General features: G+C 35.5%; 1 protein-coding gene across 10 annotated transcripts in view; it reads right to left on the bottom strand.

Moving 5' to 3' along the window:
• Window positions 1-20,542, bottom strand: part of pclob (piccolo presynaptic cytomatrix protein b) — an 85,893-nt gene continuing 65,351 nt past the window's right edge. For 2 of the 10 annotated variants that reach the window (XM_058751153.1, XM_058751152.1), the window contains exons 20-38: window positions 19,560-19,586; window positions 17,355-17,443; window positions 16,960-17,035; window positions 16,614-16,739; window positions 14,899-15,007; window positions 14,010-14,077; window positions 13,331-13,542; window positions 13,143-13,193; window positions 12,010-12,140; window positions 11,043-11,069; window positions 10,425-10,518; window positions 9,493-9,564; window positions 8,929-9,190; window positions 8,113-8,307; window positions 6,058-6,163; window positions 4,621-4,694; window positions 3,762-3,890; window positions 3,481-3,626; window positions 1-2,801 (exon numbers count right to left, since the gene is read on the bottom strand). In XM_058751153.1, coding sequence (XP_058607136.1) covers window positions 2,658-2,801; window positions 3,481-3,626; window positions 3,762-3,890; window positions 4,621-4,694; window positions 6,058-6,163; window positions 8,113-8,307; window positions 8,929-9,190; window positions 9,493-9,564; window positions 10,425-10,518; window positions 11,043-11,069; window positions 12,010-12,140; window positions 13,143-13,193; window positions 13,331-13,542; window positions 14,010-14,077; window positions 14,899-15,007; window positions 16,614-16,739; window positions 16,960-17,035; window positions 17,355-17,443; window positions 19,560-19,586 — 2,138 coding nt within the window. In that variant the 3' untranslated portion in view covers window positions 1-2,657. The other 8 variants (XR_009266957.1, XR_009266958.1, XM_058751157.1 and 5 more) reach the window with 8 other exon arrangements.

Raw genomic sequence — 20,542 nt, 5'->3', positions numbered from 1 at the left:
TTGAAATAGAATCTATTCTTTATTATTTAGACGCAGGGAGAAAGTTTTTATTTCTTAGTTTTCATATAATATTTTTTCTCTACTGCACAATTTGCATAATTTCATGACATCCTGTGGACAACCACAAAACCATAACATTAGATTTTTTTTCTACTTTTTTTTTTACACGAAGTGAAAAACAAGACTCATTTTACAAGCATTTTTACAGTCTGCATACAACTTCAGATGATGTGTTTATTTTTCTCTCTTTTTAAACTGAATCCGGAGGCAAAATATATCAACAAACATCTAACAAAACATGCAACATCTATGTAAAAACATAGAAACTCTTTGACAACCATTCAATTTGACAGGAAATTTTGTGTTGTCTTTTTTCCTTTTTTTTTAACCGTATCGTTTTCATTCTGAGAGATGTTGTTGATTTCGTCAAACAGGTTGGAATGGATTGATCAAACACATGATTTTAAACAGATCCAGATATTACTTTCTTACACAGTTAGACAAATACAATATGTACAGACAGAGTTTGACCTTGATCACAATCACATGCTCAACGTCAGACCAAATAAATATTCAGATCTCTTCTTGTAGAAAATATCCTATATATTTACAAAATCAAAAAAATAACCAAAATCACATTCACACAGTTTACGGCAACTGAATTCATCAAACGCATCATGATTTTAAAAGGAATGGGGTAGTATAAGAATGAAAAGATGATATTTAATAGTGAAACAAAATCAATGTGCATGTTTAAAGGGAAAAACAGAAGGTGTGATGATCTAAATAAAACTGATGACACTTGTTACATGTTTTAATTGGCCATCATAATTATGCACCAACATAAAATATGAATTATTATGTTTCACATGTACACAGATTTTTTTTTCCTTTACAAAAAAAAAAAGAAAGAAACAGTATATATATATTTTTGTCATTATTTACGGTGAAATTTAGAAACCTACGAAAACAATAACGTAAAGTGCATATGATTAATATGTACTGTGCCATAAAGAGGAAGTAAAAAATAAATAAAAATAAGCACTATACAATATTCATATAATTAATTTCTTTTTTTCTTTAACAGATATACATATATTCAGACACTCGCTTGATGTCGCATGTTAAGGTTTATGCATTCAAAGAACATAATCCATGTTGCATAGATTTACCCAAACAGAACCAGTGGATTTGGTTAAAACATCAGGTTGGCACACGATAGTTCATCTTACTACGACAGCAACCTTATATTCAGGTACATCTGTGCACCACTTGTGCAAGATGCAGATTAAATCATATGAAAACATTAGTGTACGTTTTATTAGCCAGGTTACAAAACAGTCAGTTTCCATGTGTGAAATATGTCCACTGATATTGATAATGGAAACACTGACTGTTAAGTTAGAAAATTACTGTCTGGTGTTGAGATCCTAGACAGACAAAAACACGTGCCTTTATCCATCAATGGCACATACTAGTGTAGCTATACACTGATATGGTGCAGGTTAAAGAGGCAGTGATCATAATGAAAAAGAACTAAACCAACATGAACAGATGAACTTCACAGCAGAAAAACAATATCGCACCACCATGGAACAGTGACACGTGACGCAGGACAGACACCTTGCACCATTAAAATAAACAACAAACATTACATCAGGATTTCAATCGAGCCAATTGAGCCAGAACCCTTATACAAAAGCCAAGGAGGACTCAAATGTATGTTAATTATTATCATTTTCATTATTAATCTTTTTTTGTCATTGCATATTTGGATTCCACATACAACTTGGTCACAAAACAGAGACTATTCATGACAACATCTGACCACTAACATGACATTTACTTCAAGATGCTGTTCATAAAACAAACACACATCGTGGACATGTACAAACATACTTCTAGACAGAAAACAGATGCCCTTTAACTTCAGAGAACCAAATTTGAGGGCTTGAGACGCTAAAAACAAAGCACACCCTCATTTAGCATCCAACAAATAGCCATTCTTGAAATAATCAAGAGGACTGTGTGAAAACCAGATCATCTCGACTTGATTGATGGATCCATGTCCAATAGCTGATGTCAGTCACAACCTGAAGTTTCAACATTCCCTAAACATTGAAGACGACACTCAAGACATTATAAACGGAGGAATCTGTGCATGGTTGGATGTTGCATTCAATAAGGGGAATCCATTATATTTACGATTGTCTTTCTTTCTACCCTCCATACAGTGCATAACATAGTCTGATATGGTCATTATACATCACATGATTGTGTCAAGAACTATATGCTATGTCTATCTCCTTGTGAACAATGTTTTTTTGTTTTTTTTGCAAGAAATATATATGATTTTGGACATCTGAAATGACGTTGAAATGTAATAATTGGTATTAATAATTGGCTCATGCCTAAGATATTTTAGATGTAGAATGTAGTTGCAGAAATGACTCCCTCAAATAGACATTTGCAGTGCTCTGGGAGTGGAAATAGACTTCTATATCCTGGTGAATGGCCTCAAACTCTTCGTCACAGCATTTAACTCAACTGATTTTCGCTTTCCATGATCTATCAGCCATTCCAGATCCACAAACCCACCTTTTCCTGTTTTATTTCTCTTTTTTGGAGGGCACTGATGGGAGATGGGTGGCATGTGATTACGGCTGCGTTTGACTGGTGGTGGCCGCTAGCTTGTGCCAGCTGACTGCCCGCTTACGCATGTCCACTTTGTCCAGCCAGATGTAGGCCTCGCCAATCAGGGTCTTCTTCATAAACTTCCCTCCATTTGACACGAGGAACAGCTGTGAAGTGGAAGGGGATAAAAGGCAGGAGAAATGGTAGTTTGGGGTCAGTAAATGAATGTTTTATTTAGTGACAGTAAAAATTTTTACATTGTTATGAAAAATATTTCTATTTCAAATAAATGCTTTCTATTCATCAAAGAAAATCTTGAAAAGAATATATCACGCTTTTCTCAAAAATATTAAGCAGCACAACTGTTTTCAAACTTGATAATAACAAAAATGTTTTTGAGCATCAAATCAGTATATTAGAATGATTTCTGAACGATCATGTGACACTGACGGCTGGAGTTATGATGCTGAAAATCCAGCTTTGCATCACAGGAATACATTCCATTTTAAAATATATTAAAAAGGAAAAAAAAAAAATTTAATTGTAATAACATTTCATAATATTCATGTTTTTACTGTATTTTTGATCAAATAAATGCAGCCTTAATGTGCAGAAAAGACTGCTTTCAAAAACATATTACAGACCCCAGATTTTGAATGGCAGTGTTCCCCCACACACACACACACGCACACATGCACGCACGCACGCACACACACACACACACACACATACATTGTACGAAGTCATTCATTTGAACTTCCTCTCCGTAGATTGGTTGTCGTCTTGGATTGTGATATACTGCCTGTCTGTCATTTTGAATTTGCCTCAGTTTATAATTTCTCTCACCTGAATAGAGTGGCCAACAGGATTCAGGTTAAAACGAAATGTCTCATTGAATGATGGCTCTCTGTCATGGCGACACACTCTGGTCTTCTTCTTTATGATCTTCTTTTGAGTTGCCACATTCACCACATAAAGCTTTACATACAAGTCTAAAAGACAGTTGAAATATTACAGATTTAAATACTCTATCAGCGTCTTTCTCAATGGACATTTCACTTATCTTGACTGCAATATTTGTTTATCAGTTTCATTTCTGAGGATGTGTTTGAGGAAAGTTTCATTACCTGGTAGGTGGTCTGGAGATTTGAACTTGTAGGTGATGTTTCTACACTGCAGGATCTCAAGAACCAGCTGCTCTCCTTCAGTCTTCATTTCCTTCTTCAGAGCGACCTTGATCTCTCCCATCATCTTACCTACAGCCATAGACAGGCAGATAGATAGATAGATAGATAGATAGATAGATAGATAGATAGATAGATAGATTTGTTCAATATAAGATCATATAAATGGTGGGAAGGTGTGGAATTACAATTTTACACTGAGCAGAATGGAAAGGCTGGAACCTAAGCAGGCATAATCTTCATTTAACTGTTAATACAAATTATATATTCATGTGATAATAACACATGGAGCAGTATATTGAAATAGATTACAGAACAAGACATCAGTGGCAACTAAATACAAAATGTTTTGTGTAATGTTCATTATGTTGTACACAGATAAACAAAAATGTTCAGTAATGCACTTTTGACACTTTGCCATGTTCATGACACACTTAGGTCCATGTTTTGCCGTGCCGACGTCTGTCTCCTTTGACAGCGACAAAAACACACCCTGTGCTGTGATGAATTATTCAGCAGTGTATGACAGTGAGACAGTAGAGCGGAACAGAAGGGAATGACTGCTGTTTTCCTCTGTCTAACAGGTTCTTATTCTCCTCAACAGCTTTCAGACAAGCGCTAATTCAACCTCAGGGGTGAACCTGACCTGTAGAACACGGTTCAAAGCTCTATTATGACTCACAGTTTGCCAATTTTATTTCGTTCTCATGAGGTTCACTGCTATGAACACGGAAATGTCTAAAAGTAGACTGCATGTGTAGTGAAAATGTAAATGAAACTGCAATATAAAACAGATGGTTACCTTCTGAATCAGTCAAGTTCAAAGATTCAAGTCCTCTGCTTTTATCTGTTCCATTCGGAAGATTGATTGATTTCCTGATTGAGAAGAAAAGTGAGAGAATTACAACTTTTTACTATTTGGATATACAAGATTAGATGTCAACTATTTGGGTTTCTTAATGCAGATATATATACAGTTGTAGCTAAAAATATTATATTTCAAATTTTATTTAAACTCGGAAATAAACAGTTTTTTAATTAAAATAAATGTAAATAAATATTACATAAAATGAATAAGACATATCTCAGATTACACAACCATTCAAAACTTTGGGGTCAGTAAGATTTTTTTTTTTTTTTAATTAATACTAATTTATTCAGCAATAACATTAAATTAATTATGTTATAAATGTTATAGATGCTGTTCTTTTGAACTTTCCATTGATAAAAAAAATCCTGAAAAAATATTAATATTAATTAATATTAATTTTAATATATTTATTTCACTGAAAAATATTAAACACATGACTACACTGTAAAAAAAAAAAGAAAGAAAAAAAGTTGAGCAAACTTAAAAAAAAATTTTTTTACCAGCTTCAGCAGATTTTTGAGTTTGCTCAACTTATTTTTGTGGGAGATTCCCAAATTTTTGTTGTATAAACTTATAACAACAAGTTGAGAAAACTCAAAAATCTGCTGAAGCTGGTTGCCTTCAAATTTTAAGTTGGCTCAATTTTTTTTTTTTTTTTTTTTACAGTGTAATAATAAAAATAAATCTTTCTTAAGCACCAAATCGGCATATTATGACTTCTGATTTTTTTTTTTACATTTATTAAAATAGAAAACAGTTATTTTAAACTGTAATATTTCACTATTTTTACTATATTTTTGTTTAAATAAATGTATTAACGTTTAACATTAACATTACTGACACTAGTTTTAAAATTTAATCTAAATATAATCATAATGTTAAATAAAATATATAATTACTTTTTATTAAAATAGATCATTTTCACTAGTGGTCTCAACAATTTTGGACCCTACTGTTTGATTTATTATCTTTTTTGCTGAGTTGTTAAAAAAATGGGTTAGTGTCACAACTTGTAATTCACACAATATTTACTCGGAATTCATTCAAAGATTATTGAAACAAACAAACAAAAAATACATTGGCAAAACTGGTGGCACTATCACTCTGTTAATCCAGGCCTGGTCTGGGTTTCCCAAAAGCATCTTAAATTTAAGTACATCGTAGACCCATTGAAACCAATGGAGTTACGATCAATTTAGGCTTACAAAGCTTTTGGGGAAATGCAGCCCAGCATGGTTGCCAATGCAGATCATCTCAAAACAGCCAAATATCATCCAACATATCAATCTATCAATCCACTGGATACACTGGAATCCACAGAATACAGATCAATTGCAGTTACAATTGCAACTAATCAGGCATACTTACAGCTGAGGGACCTGAAATATGGCACTGTCCACAGCGTTAGTGCCCAAGGTTTCTTCACTGTCCAGAGTGTATGCATCCCCATCAACCATTCTGTGGTTTGTTTTATCTGTAGAAATACACACGCATACACAAACAGACAATTAGACATCAGCCATATTAAGCAAGGGACTTATTATTTACAATACTAACTTAAACACAATTTATGCAAAAAGAATGGATTTGCACTTTACACACAAAGTTACATATGGACAGAAAAGATAAGAGAACTAAAAAAATAAAGAAAGAAAAAGACCATCACAGTGAAATGAAAGGTAATGCACTCATTTTAAAGTAATGTCAAACATTGGTTTAAAAACAGAATAGATTTTTATGCAAATATCATGGCTGCCTTGATTTTAGATTTAAACATTTTTGTGTTTTGCTTCTATACTGGAGGTGTGGTTAGTGCTTATTTTAGTCTTATATTTAGAGAGAGGGAGGAGTCACGTGTCTCTCACCTCCTCTAGCAGAGATCCCTCCATGATGGTCATCTGATTCGATACTTTGCTCTCATTGGCTGGAAGATGTTGTGTGATCAGTATGGGGCCAGTTCTGCCTTTAGATGGGGCTGTCTCTACACGAACTCATCCAGAGATTGCATGGCCGCCCTCACATGAAACCAGCTCATGATTTTTACACACCACAGTCATGCGGACATAGATATGGGTTTGATTTGAGGGTAAGGGCCTGGGATTTTACTTGCAAGGGGGAATGAGGTAACAGAGGGGTTCATCATGCTCTGGATGTCAGTGTGAAGTGTTTTCCAAATTTAGCATCTCTATGACGGCAGGAAAGGTTTGTGCTTTACTTTGAGGGATTATTTATTTTTTAATGCAACAAATGCCTCCTCTGCTACTACAAAATTTCCTGTGTTACAAAGAAACACTAAACCTGAAAAATTTTATCTGGGAAATAAAATCTTTAATTGCTGACCCAAGTTTTACTACAGCTGAAGGCAGCTATGCGATATTCGATTCATGGACGGGAGTTTAACAGACATTGGTTGTTTAAATTATTTAGGGTTTTTTAGGCTTCATTAAAAATTAAGATCTTTATAATGAGATCATTTCTATTTTGTCACTCGGTATGCAAATGTCAATTTAAATGCTGGGAGGTTTAAAAAGTACTTTTGAAGAATCTAATTTTTCACTTTTCTTGAAGGAATAGTTCACCCAATAATTCGTATTTCAAAAATGTACTCACCCTCAAGCCTTCCAAGATGTAGGTGAGTTTGTTTTTTTTAAGCGGTACATCAATTGCTCGAAAATGGATTGTGAATGGGTGCCATCAGAATGAGAGTCCAAACAACTGATAAAACATCACAATAATCTACAAGTAATCCACACACTCCAGTCCATCACATCCATATGTCTCTTGATTCAGACGAGACAGTTTTTTTTTTTTTACTGGAGAAAGCAATATTATAGATAGACTTATATTTTACCTCAAAGCAAGTTGAAGTTAAAAATATCTTCATGATGTAACCCATTTATTGATGGACTGGAGTTGTGTGGATTAGTTGTGGATTATTGTGATGTTTTTATCAGCTGTTTGGACTTTCGTTCTGATGGCACCCATTCACTGCAGAGGATACATTGGTGAGCAAGATGTAATGAATTTTTTTCAAATCTGTTCTGATGAAGAAACAAACTCATCTACATCTTAGATCACCTGAAGATGAGTACATTTTCAACAGATTTTCAATTCTGGGCCAACTATTGCTTGAATAGTCAATAAGATATTTTCTATTTTGTGGATTATTAAATATTACATTAGATGTTTTCATTTAGTGATTTTAGGTGTAGGCTTTAATTTATCAACATAAAATGATGAAAAAAACCTAAACTAAATGAAAAAAAAAAAAGTGTCAGAAAGGTGAGGATGAGAGGGAATGTAAAAGAAATAGCGGAAGAGTGCAAGAACGAGAGGACAGACAGAAAGGAAGAAAGAAAGAAAGAAAGAAAGAAAGACAGAGAACAGATAGGCTGTGAGCTCATGTGAAGTAGTAAGGGTTACTTGGCTGGAATCGGGCCTGTTGCACTGCAGCCTCAGCTGCAGCGATGGCGTTCCCGGCTTCTTCCAGGTGGGCTTGAGTGACGCTGCCTTTGCTCTGGCTGCGTGAGGGGCCATGGGAGCGCAAGTGACCCTCAGAGGAAGATTTGGAGCTGCCGGGACTACTGTGGGACTTTTCTATTGTAGGGACCTGTGTGTCTGTGAACATATAGTACATGCCCTCCATTAATCCAGCACTGATCCCAAATGTTAAACCTTCCATCACCTGTTAATTATACACTACTGTTCATAGGTTTCAAATCAGTAAGATGTTTATATTTTTGAAAGAAATTAATACATATATTCAGCAAGGATGCATTAAATTGATCAAAAGTGACAGTAAAACATTTAGAATACTACAAAATATTTCTATTCCAAATAAACAAAGTTCTTTTGAACTTTCTACAGTATTTTCAACATTAATAAAGTAAGAAATGTTTCTTGAGCACCAAAGCAGCATATTAAAATAATTTTTGAAGGTTCAAGTAACACTGAAGACTGGAGTAATGATGCTGAAAATTCAGCTTTGGCATAACAGGAATAAATTAGATTTTAAATTCTATTAAAATAGAAAAAGAGCTATTTTAAATTGCAATAATATAAAAACTGTATTTTGATCAAACAAATGCAGCTTTAGTGACTTATAAGAGACTATAAGAAAAAAAAAAAGTAAAAAAAATGTACTGGCTCCAAACTTTTGAATGGTATTCTAAAACAAGTTGCACTGGTTACCACCTGTGTGATTGTTGTGTGTATTTTTGTTTAGTATGCATGACCTACCTTTAGCGGGGTCAGGGAAAATGCCGTGACTTCGGCTCTTGATGACAGAAGTTTTAGGGGACTGCTGGTTCCCCAGTTGCCCTCCTTGACCTCCAGAACCTCCTGGTCCTCCAGGGCCGCCTTGACCTCCGAGTCCCCCAGAGCCGCCGGGCCCCTGTGGAGGGTGTGTTCTTCCATGGTGAATACTCTCGCTTTGCTCCTTTAGAGGGTGCCAGCGAGGTGTGTTATCCAGCTGAGCCGTGTTTGAGAGATCAATGAGCACCTTAAAAAAAAAAACAAGTATTAAAAAATGTGTTAGATTTAAATTTACTCATCTGACTTCATAGAAATTTCTGTGTTCTATTAACTGTTCTTTGGTGGATAATAATGTAAATAGATACTGACAGAAACAAAAACTGACTTGTTAACAAATTTCATAACAATAAACCCTGGAAGAGAAGACAAAATGCTAGCTAACATTAAATTACATCTAAGATCTAATCATGCAAATTATTTTTATCTCTGCCATTTTTTTTTTTTTTGGCGAGGGTGCACGTAATGTCACTTTTATCTTATAACACTCACTTCTCCCAGGAAATCATTTGAGGAATATCTGTCATAATCCCACACAGTAACCTCCAGAGTTTTCTTCTTCAGCTAAGCCACACACACAAACAAACATTTTCAGTCAGATGCAGGAAAAAGACACAATTCATCAAGGCATAAACATCTTTTAACATGAAATCTGTGACTCAGTAAACAGCATAGCAATGACAGCAAAACTGGGTCAACTTTCAGAGTTTTCAAGCATGGAAAGCCCAGTTTGGATCGAAAAAATGGGACACATGGGGGATGTGACTGTGATGTAACTTCCCTTGTGTTTTTGACTACTTTAATTACATGCAAAAAGATTTGTGCATATTCCTTGGACTATATAGGCTGTAACCTTATATAGAGCTTGAGTGAGATGAAAGATGAGTTGTAATAAAGAGGAAAAAGAGAGGAAAAATAGAGAGAAAAGCACACACAGGGAGAGTTTTGTTATATAGATATGATCTTTTAGAAGAGATAAGAGAACTGGTTAATATTTTGAAACAATTTGTTTGAACTCAAATTTATGGTCCCCAAACAGGAAATAACTAGGAACTGAATATATAAATATGATCTTTTAGAAGAGATCAGCAGAACTGGCTAATGTTTTGAAACAATATGCTTGGACTGAATTTATATTCTTCAAATAGGAAATAACTATATAAAATCTGATCATTTATAAGTAAATGCATAGGTACAGAACAACTATAGATTTGCATTTACAGTAATAAATATGTTATAAATAAATACAAATGTATAGAATATTTTCAATAATATAATTCAAAAGATTCACATTTTCATGAAATAGAAATATTTTGTAACATTATGTCTTTACTTAAATGTGTCCCTAAACTTTTACACAGTAGTGTGTGTGTGTATATATATATATATATATATATATATATATACAGGTATGTCGTACTTACCTGCTCCAGATGGATGTTTTTGTAAATGACGGTCTGGTTCCACTCTGGGTTCTGAGTCTTCTGAACATACTTAATCCTTCTCTTGTTCTCAGCACTGTGAGGTTATTATGTGGAGACAGGATACAAGGAGCAATAAACTTAGATTATGGATTTCAAATGTTTATGTAGCATATTTATAGCCACATTTGAGGCTGGAGTTTCATAAAGCGATGACCTTACAAGAGGCAACACCGATACATCTACGGTCCATGCCACCAATGATGATAATGACATTATCAGATCACAGACTAAAAATTCCATCTTCTACATGAGTTTATGGGCAATCTATGCAAGCATACAGCAGCACTTGACTCTTACAATGAGCTGGTGTGAATTTGCATAATGGTAGAGTTGCACAACTGTACTTAATATTTACTGACTTTGAAGGAATTTATTGACATCAAACAAACTTCAGAGGTAGAGGTTGCTTTGAGGTAGATCTGAGACACCGCACAGATGACGCAGTAGGTTTCACCACATGAATGACAGCTAGATAATGAAAGAAAGGAAATCCAAACACACACACGCACACGCACCAATGAAAAAGCAAAATGAAAAGAAAAAGAAACGCCACGCTACCTTGCGTTCTGGACAACCATGACTTGGCTGAACCAATCCGGAGATTTGTATGGAATGCAAAGTAAAAGTAGACAGACAAACAGACAACAGTCAGAGAATCCAAGGAAAGGGTAGACAGAAACCCCTCAAAAAAGTCTCGGTCCAGGTGGAGTCGTGGCTGTGGGGCTTTTAGCGCCAGACGAAAGGATCATTTGTGCAGGTAATAGGAACTAATCTCATAAACACTGCAGATATGGCCATTAGGAGATGGCAGATATAGCATTACACACCCCATACTGGTGGAAGCCATATCGATTGTGCTGTCTCCGCAGTCCGAGACACTGAGCTTGATTACTAGGTAGCATGTTAAGAGAGGAAGGCTAAGCTAATAAAAATTGACTTCTCTAAGGAAGATCTCTTCCACTTTAGCCTTCCAATAAGTCATTTCTGTACTAAAGAGGTAAGGACTTCTGCCCAGGAAGGGAGACCGTTAAGCCCACTTGATATGCAAGTTATTATCAGTAACATTTTTTTATTCCGCCATCCAGCATTTAAGTTTATTATTAAGCATTTTTGACATTTTCATTCCATTGTAATTATTATTGAATAATTTACAACGGAGCTACAGGCGCACTTGATATTGTTTTGCAGAATCTTGATATTGAAGAAAAAAGTGATTTTTAGAAGACCAAGAGTAAAACAATAACAGGAGCGGTTCCAAAAAAGGGTAAAGGAACTAAATTAAGTGACTCAAGATTAAAGTAACTTAAAAAAAATTAAATAAATCAGACAATAAATTAACCACAATTACAACATTTATATATGTGGACAAGGACAAACATAAAAGAAATATATGTAGTACGTACTGTAGAGACTCTCTAAATCTTTCATTCTTCACTCTTACTATCACTTTAACACTTGCGCGCACACGCGCACACACACACACACACACACACACACACAGAATCATGTGCACAGGGATACTCACCCTCTCCCTGGCAAGAGATAGACCTTAACGAAGGGGTCTGTGTACCCGTTGTTTTCTCTAGGAGCAAGGTTTCTAGCTTGTAGCACGTGAACAATCAAATTGCCCATATTCCTGTCATAGTTGATTTGAAGCTGAGGAAAAGATACATTATGAGATGCATAATACCGTACTATAGATAGTCTATTCAAATTTAATTTCACTCTTAAATAAGCACTGGTCGGCTGCAATTTAAATTCAATAAAGCAGTCAATACTGGAGTGAGTCGGTAAGGATGATAGATCATAATTTTCTACTTTTTCTGCATGAAACGCATCTTAAATATGTTTCAAAAGAAAAAAAATATTTGGATTTTAGTGCATTTTTCATTTATTTAAATCAATTCTTATTCATGAACAGTAACAGTCTAAAAAATATATATTTTCGGTCACACTTTATATTAGGTGGCTTTAACTACTATGTACTTACATCAAAAAAATAATACAATTCATTCATATTGTACTGCAAAACACTTGCTGCTATTGAGGTGGATACGGGTAGGTTAGGGACAGGTTTGGTGGTATGGGTAGGTTTAAGGGTAGGTTAAGGTAAAGGGATGGGTCAACAGTGTAATTATAAATGTAATTACAGAAATTGATTACAGATGTAACTACATATAGGTATTTTTAAAAATATAAGTACAATGTAAAAACATGTATGTACACAAAAAGTGCATTGTATCAAATGATTAATTTAAATGTAAGTACATAGTAGTTAAGGCCACCTAATATAAAGTGGGACCATATTTTCTTTATTTCTACACTGCGCACTTCTGTAACTTTTCATCCTGCACAAATAGTTTTGCACATTAAATAAATAACTAAATAACATTAAAAATATAAATTGATATTCTGTTACAATAGACATTCCAAAATCATTTACATGATTTTACATTATGTTTACAAAATTGTAAACAATATAGTTAGCTGTCTCATTCAGATAAGTAAAAATGGGAATAATGACTTAATTTGGTTATGGCGATGTTTTACATGTTGCACACATAGCCAAAACACAATCATGTAATTCAAATTATTTTTAGAATAGTCTTATACAGTACATATAAATTTGGTCATTGTAAAATTGGTGCACAGACTCACTTGTATTTCACCAGTGATTGGATGCGGTTGTGGCTTCAGAACCTCTGCTGACTGAAAAACAAAATAATAAAAAATTATATCCCTGTCTGCTTTAAACCTAATTTGCATTTCCAAAATTGAGACACAACATTTGGTGTGTCTATATACAGTATTTGGCATCTTCCTGCACATTTTTACACATACAGCACCTTGCTACTATGGCGCTTCTTGTTGACAGAAGGGGACCCGGGTTGTCCAGGGCTGGGGACCCCACTGGAAGCGGCAGATCCGGTGCCAGAGTGCAAGTGTCCGGCTCTCTCCAGAGCAGACAGCACGGAGGCAGGAGCCTGCTGTTGCGAAACCTTCTGCAGCTCTGCAGCCAGCTGCTTTGGGTCGACACCTGGAGAACGCTGACGCTCACCTACAACACACGCACACAAAACAAACCCATTTCAAACTTCTGATCAATACAGACACTTTTTCCACCATCGGGAGTGCAAGAATTTTGATGCACACACACCACACTAACAGAGATTCATGACCTGGAGGTAAAATGAGTGCTAAGGAAAGCTGTAGGAAAGGAAGTCACAACTTCCAGTTAAAACAGCAAATAACCATTTCTACCTACTGGTTGCATGCATATTAGCTGGACCTGGACCTGGACCTTAGTCTGCTTAAAAAGCTCATTTTTGATGCCACTGAAATATGTTATTGAAACATAAGCTTAGCCAATGTTTTTACAGATTTTCCAAGTATTTTGGAGTCTGTCCATGACCAAGATGGCTGCATAATGGATGACTGATTTACCTTAAAGGGATTTGTTTTAGTGTGAAAAGCTTATTAAAGCACGGTATGAAGGGAAGAACACAAAATGTTGGAGAGACTCACCAGCTCTCAGCTGAGTATGGAGCTCTAGTTGTTGAGGGTGTTCTGTGTTGGAGAGCATGTTTAGATCTCTAAACAGCAGTCAAGATAACAAATATATTAACATATTGGCTTAAAGACCAAAAACTGTAATATAATACATACTTGATAGTTAAATCAATAGTTAGATTATATGCCCTTACAAAAAAGCACTGTACTACCATTATACAGTGAAGTGCCTTGGTGCTTTGATATAACATATTCATACTATATCATGGTATATGACGAAATGTAATATTGCTCAAAAGTCTGGGGTCAGTATTTTTTTTAACATTTATATCAAAATTAATACTTTAAAAATAATTTTAATGATTTGAAATTATTCAGCAATGACACATTAAATTGATCAAATGTGACAGTAAAGACTTTTACATTGTTACAAAAATGATCATGCACTGTAAAAAAAAAAGTTGAGCCAACTTAAAATTTTAAGGCAACCAGCTTCAGCAGATTTTTGAGTTTTCTCAACTTGTCGTTTTAAGTTTATACAACAAAAATTTGAGAATCTCCCACAAAAATCTGCTGAAGCTGGTAAAAAACTTTTTTTTAAGTTCGCTCAACTTTTTTTTTTTTTTTTTTTTACAGTGTGGTTTCAACAAAAATATTAAGCAGAACAAATGTTTTCAACGGAGGAATTTTGAGTGATCTCTGAAGCATCAAGTGACGCTGAAGACTGGAGTAATGGTTGCTGAAAATTCAGTTTTGCCATCACAGGAAAATATGACTATCAAATATATTCAATTTTACTTTTTTTTTTTTATCAAACAAATGCAACAGCATTAATATGGTAATTTTTGTTGGTGTTGTTGGACTAAATTGAGTCTTGAACACAAAATACATTATTGCAACTTACAGGCGCACACATATTTCTGCCTCTCCATACTGCTGACCCACAATGCTTTGCACTTCTTCATATGTCTTTCCCAGCAGAGAGATTCCATTCCACTCCAGAACCTGCATTCCTGAGGAACACAACACATGCCATCAGAACGAGTGAGTGAAATACATTTATTAGGTTATAATAGTAAAAACAGATACTCACAGTGCACCTTAGCCAAAAGTAAACATAATTTGTCTGCATATTGTTATGGAAAGTATTAAAAAGAGGTGTTGTTTATATAAGTCACCTACTGTATGTCTATTTTTAAAAACCTCAAATCTAGAACCAAAGTTTGGTTTCTGTGCACTCTCTTTTTGGGAAACGTCAACAACTATTATGATAGATTCACACACAGATAGACAGATAGATGCTATTGTGATTCTGTAGGGGAAATTCAGGAAAAGCTACACACATAAATAACACACACTTTTTGTAATAGCATCAGAGACCGAAAACAAGTGCAGAAAACAGAGAGGGAAAAAAACTCTTTTAAAAGCATCACTGCAAACTCAAGCACACTTTAGGCCAAACCCCGGGCACTTACACAAATGAAAGCGGGTCTTCAGATAGGTCTTTTGCATTCGGAGTGCTTCAGCGGCTGATAACAACAGGACATCATTCAAATGTCTGTTCATCTCCACACAATCAATCCCTTCTGTTTCCACTCAAAAACCTTTCAAATGTTCAGCAAGTATGTCAGCCATATCTCCATGTTCATCTGCAAGATTACCACTAGGCTAAAACCATTATTTCAGCTTTGAAGTTAGTATCTAAATGATTCATGCATATGCTCATTTGCTGAAAATACTTTGTGCTATACAAGTGAACATTTAAAATTATCTTCAAAAGGCTTTAATGTTAAAAATGCTGTAACATTTTCCATTTTTATTCAGGAACGGTAGGTAATCATGGTCAAAATTGCCAACGTGTTACTGATTCGCTGGCTAAATATGGAAGATCCCTATTTTATTCAATATTAAGCATGCATACTTCATGTTTCTAAGTTGAAGCGCATGCATATGAGTATGCATTGTGCAATTGTGCATTTATTTGACTCTTGGACCAAATCATAATACCGCTTCAGCTATCAGATATTAAATCTGCTCTCTAGCACATTTTCCACTGTGGCAGCAGACATTATTATACTGTATCAAGGGAAAAGCATACTTAAGATAGAGAACAGATGCTTGTGTAATCTGCCAGCAGATTGGTGCTTGCATATTTCAGGGATGAAACAAATAAAATAGACAAAAGATTTGACACTATAAAACGAAACATTTCAATACTTAGAGTCTTTGCTAAAATCATGAGTTACGAAAGAATAAAAATCAAACAAGCAAAAACATGTTCAAGAAGCTGAGCTATTCTCAGAGGAGCTCATCTAAATTGACAAAGCATGCTGAGCCAGCATTCGTCAACAAGGAGAGCAATCATACCGCAACAATAACCATCCCGGTTAAATGAGAAATGGCCTTCTAAATTAGACACTTTTCCCTTTGAAAGAATACTGAACGCTTAAAATTAATGATTTTGCTGATGCTTGCTTTAAAACACTTTATAACATGACTGTAAACTTTTTTTGAAACCAAACTTGATTATTTATCTCTTTGGCTTCATTAACCCCTTACTGTCTGCAAGAAAACTGAACTTGCTAATGTTATCAGATTGACTAAATTAGAAGTTCTTACCTTCCACAACTTTTCCCATATGCTCAGCACATCCTCCTGCTGAAACTTTGGCGATGTAGGCTCCGATCTCCCCGTTGGTCCCTGGAATCTCTTTTCCACCAACAACTCTGATTCCCAGCCCACTCCCTGAATTCAGACGGGTTCAGTTTAGCTGATGAATGGCTGAGTAATTGAATTCTAATCAGAGTATCTCAGCATCATTTTAAACATGATCTCTTCATCAATACGGCGGCCACGAGATATATTACAATTGTTGTTTTGCTTTTCCTTCCAGTAATTTAATTTGCAGGCCTAATTGACTACAATTCGCTGTGTATCTTGTGGAGTAATTGCTATGAAAACATACCTGAGACGGTGTGGTCCTTGGGGTCCCGTTGCAGGTTGATGCGAGTGTGTGGGAAGGGGTAATGGCTGCCTTTCATCTGCAACAACGAAAACAATTCAAGCAAATGAACAATAGCTGAAGCTCTAACAGTGCTTTTGCAGATGCAGTCTTGCGTACTTTCAAAGATAGGCGCAGTATATTGTTTGCATGGTAGAACATTTTCCTAGAAAAAATATTTGGATTGTAAGTTTACCCTTATAGTTTGGATTGTGGCATAATTGATATTGACCTATAATTGCACATATTTTGAGATTTTATGGTTAAAACTATAGGTATGTTGTTCCAGAATTGACAAATGTTTCCAGGAACACATCCTACTTGGCAAAATCACGATCACCCTGTGGGTGCCACTTCACCTGTCTTCTCTCTGGCCCGACTTCTGGTCCACCACGTCCCTGGCGGGGTTTGTCAAACCAGTCTGTCTCTTCATGCTGAAGGTGATATGCTAGAAAACAGGAAGAAAGCATCCGCTGTACCATCACAAGTGACAAAACTAGGGCATGTGTCCCACTCCACCACTTTTCTCCCAGACAACCATCCCTTCACCACCCCCAGTTGGGGACACTTCTTTGCTTGAGTGTTTGAACTGACAGCTTGATGGATTTGGGTCAGGGCTTCCAAGAACAATATCTATGTTTCAAAAGGGTTGGACACTAACCTCCCTTCCACAAGGTCTCAAATCAAGAGCGTTTGTTTAGATAAATGCTAAGTGTACTAAGTAGCCTGACCCCAGGGGAAGCAGTGACAGAGGATGGTGAGGGCAGAAAAAGCAATGATCTGAGACGTGTGTCGAGGCATGCACACATGAACATGCATGCTGTGTCCCTTCCAGACCGGGCTACATGTCATGCGTCGAGAATTTGATAGAGAACTGCTGTGGGAACGAACCACAGCAGATATGTGCACATACACACACCATCATACAACAGTGTGATGATGAGATGCCTTACCAAATGTCTGATGATTAGTAGATTTTCTGTTAGTACGCTCTCTAGTACACTAGTTAGCATATACAAGTAAAACACTACTCAAACAAAACCACAGCTTTTGTTCTATAACACCAGACTTTCATGATGCTAAAGCAATTTACTTATTTAAAATTGCAATCTGCACTCCCAAAAAAAAAAAAAAAAAACATTTTCTTAGTGTTTCCATCTTGTTTTTCAGTAAAACTTTTAAAGCATTCTTAAAGATAAATTTATTTGAGATGCAAAATTGTGTAACAAATCTAAAACTAAATCCTTTAAGCATAAAAATGCATTACATTTTGTGAGATTCATGCTGAAAATAGCAGGTATGCTCTTAAGAAAGGTTCCAAAAGGGGGGTTTGTATCGATGACCTAGAAGAACCATTTTTGGTTCCCTAAAGAACCTTGAAGTGAACAGTTCTTAAAATAAACACTTTTTTTTTTCTTATTGTGAAGTATGAAGAACCTTTTGTACAATGGAAAGGTTTAATGGATGTTAAAGATTCTTTATGGAACCATCGGTGCCAATAAAAATTAATCAATCAAAGATGCATTTCTAAAATATGCAATTTTGGCTCTCAAGTAAACTGATCTTGTTTTGTCTTAAGAATGTTTAGATATTTTTATTGTAAAAACAAGACAAAATACCATTAAGACAATGATTTTTGCAGTGTAATTGTTCTCATCTAGAGTCGCAATGCTAATATATAATATTTGCATCCTATGAGACTGTATATAGGCTTGCTGCTGTTTTTCCAGCTTCCATTTCAAGTAGTCTAGCACTTTCTTCAAAGACATTGGGAATTCCTAGAATAATTCATAACTCAAGCTAGGGCACATACCTAAAATAGATCAGGCGAGCAATATCTTCTGTTTTGTTTACTGGGTATTTTGCACAACCTGCAGGTGCCTTGATTACAATACTGTGTAAGCAAAGCATTTTTTTTATTCATGAGGCAGCACTACAGTACGCCACAAATCATCATTTAACTCCTAATAGAGTGAGAAGAAAACTGACAACTGGATCTGTCTGCAGGAGTTTTGCAATAAAGAGCTTGACGTGCTGTCCTTCTGCAAGGAAATGTCACCTTAAATCAACAGTGCCTTCACTTTATTACCCAAGTTAGAGGATGCTTTGACCATGGTGAACCTATGGCTTGTGGAAAACTGGCATTCTGGCCAACACGCTATCAGAAGGACATTTCTCTCTTGCGACTTTTATCCTGCATCACCAAAACAGCACCCTTGTTCTGTACTTGAGATGTCAAGTTTCGAAGGATTCCATTACATTAGTGGCATTTTGGTGGGGCAAGATAAGTTCCTAGAGTGCTGTTTTCTAATGACACTAACTTGGTGTAGGAAACTTCTGCTACAGTATGCATATATATGTTTTTGTGTATGTAGACATGTATGTGCCTTGGTTGATATGATCAGGCTATGTCAGAGAGACCTTGAGGAAGTGCAGTGATAATGAACACCACGATGGGTCTGAGGTGCACCACTGAGAAATGCCCGTCACTCAAGACTATGGCACGCATGAAAGTAGGTTTATGCTTAATGATATTTTGAAGGTTGTTGAACAACAGTTCTCACCTTTCACATTCCAGCTAGGACCTCCAGCTGTAGTACAAACATTGCATTTCAGAGAATTCATAGTAAAATTAGCCTTAAAACAGAGCTATGTTTTGCCAATAAAAAACACACTGTTACATTTGCAGTGGAAGTGGATGATGTACTTTTGCAAATATCTAATTTCATGCAATTATCTAATTTTCTAAAATAAGTAAAGCACACACCATTGCAGTCAATATTTTACTCTATAGAGAGCCTTTTAAATACATTCTGCATTCTGTAAGGTAGCCCCATAGAAGTAATGATAATTCAATATAATAATATTTATGAGATGTGCTAAAAGTATACACAAAGCTATATAAACAAAGCTATACAGGTAATTATTTCTTTAGCAATACCGGCATCGATGGTGTTAAATAAATGTCCCAGGTTCAAAACTAACTAAGCTCTATTGACTGCCTTTATGGCACATTTGCAGAAACCACATAAAATATGTTTAAAAGTAAAATGGATGGCTTTAAAACAGCTGTGATTTATTACTTCTGTGTGTTTATACAAACTGAGACTACTGAAAGAGCTTTTTGAACCTTGAATGTTGCTTCAGAATAGGTTGCTTGAGAAACACAAATCATTTTTCATATTCTCAAGACAGAGACTGGGGTTACGTCTGTGCAAACCCAGCAGAGCATTTACCCCCGGTTTCACAGACAAGGCTTAGATCTAGTCCTAGTCTAAAATGCATGTTTGAGCTGTCTCAACTAAAAATATCTTGATCTGACATATCTTCAAACATGTCACATTGTTCTGTCTCAAGATGCACACCTGCAACATATTCTTCTAAGGCATTTTTATAAAAGCTGCTGAAATGTCTTCATTTAACTAAGGCCTAGTCCTGGCTTAAGCTAAGCCCTGTCTGTGAAACCTGGGCCTTAGTGTTGTAAACCAATATATATTCATACTTTGCACTCTATTTGTTTATACCATCTTTACACCTGGTTTATGTT

The sequence above is a fragment of the Onychostoma macrolepis genome, chromosome 18 (genome assembly GCF_012432095.1).
Source record: "Onychostoma macrolepis isolate SWU-2019 chromosome 18, ASM1243209v1, whole genome shotgun sequence".
NCBI classification, from domain to species: domain Eukaryota; kingdom Metazoa; phylum Chordata; class Actinopteri; order Cypriniformes; family Cyprinidae; genus Onychostoma; species Onychostoma macrolepis.
This window is presented reverse-complemented; position numbering and strand designations above follow the sequence as displayed.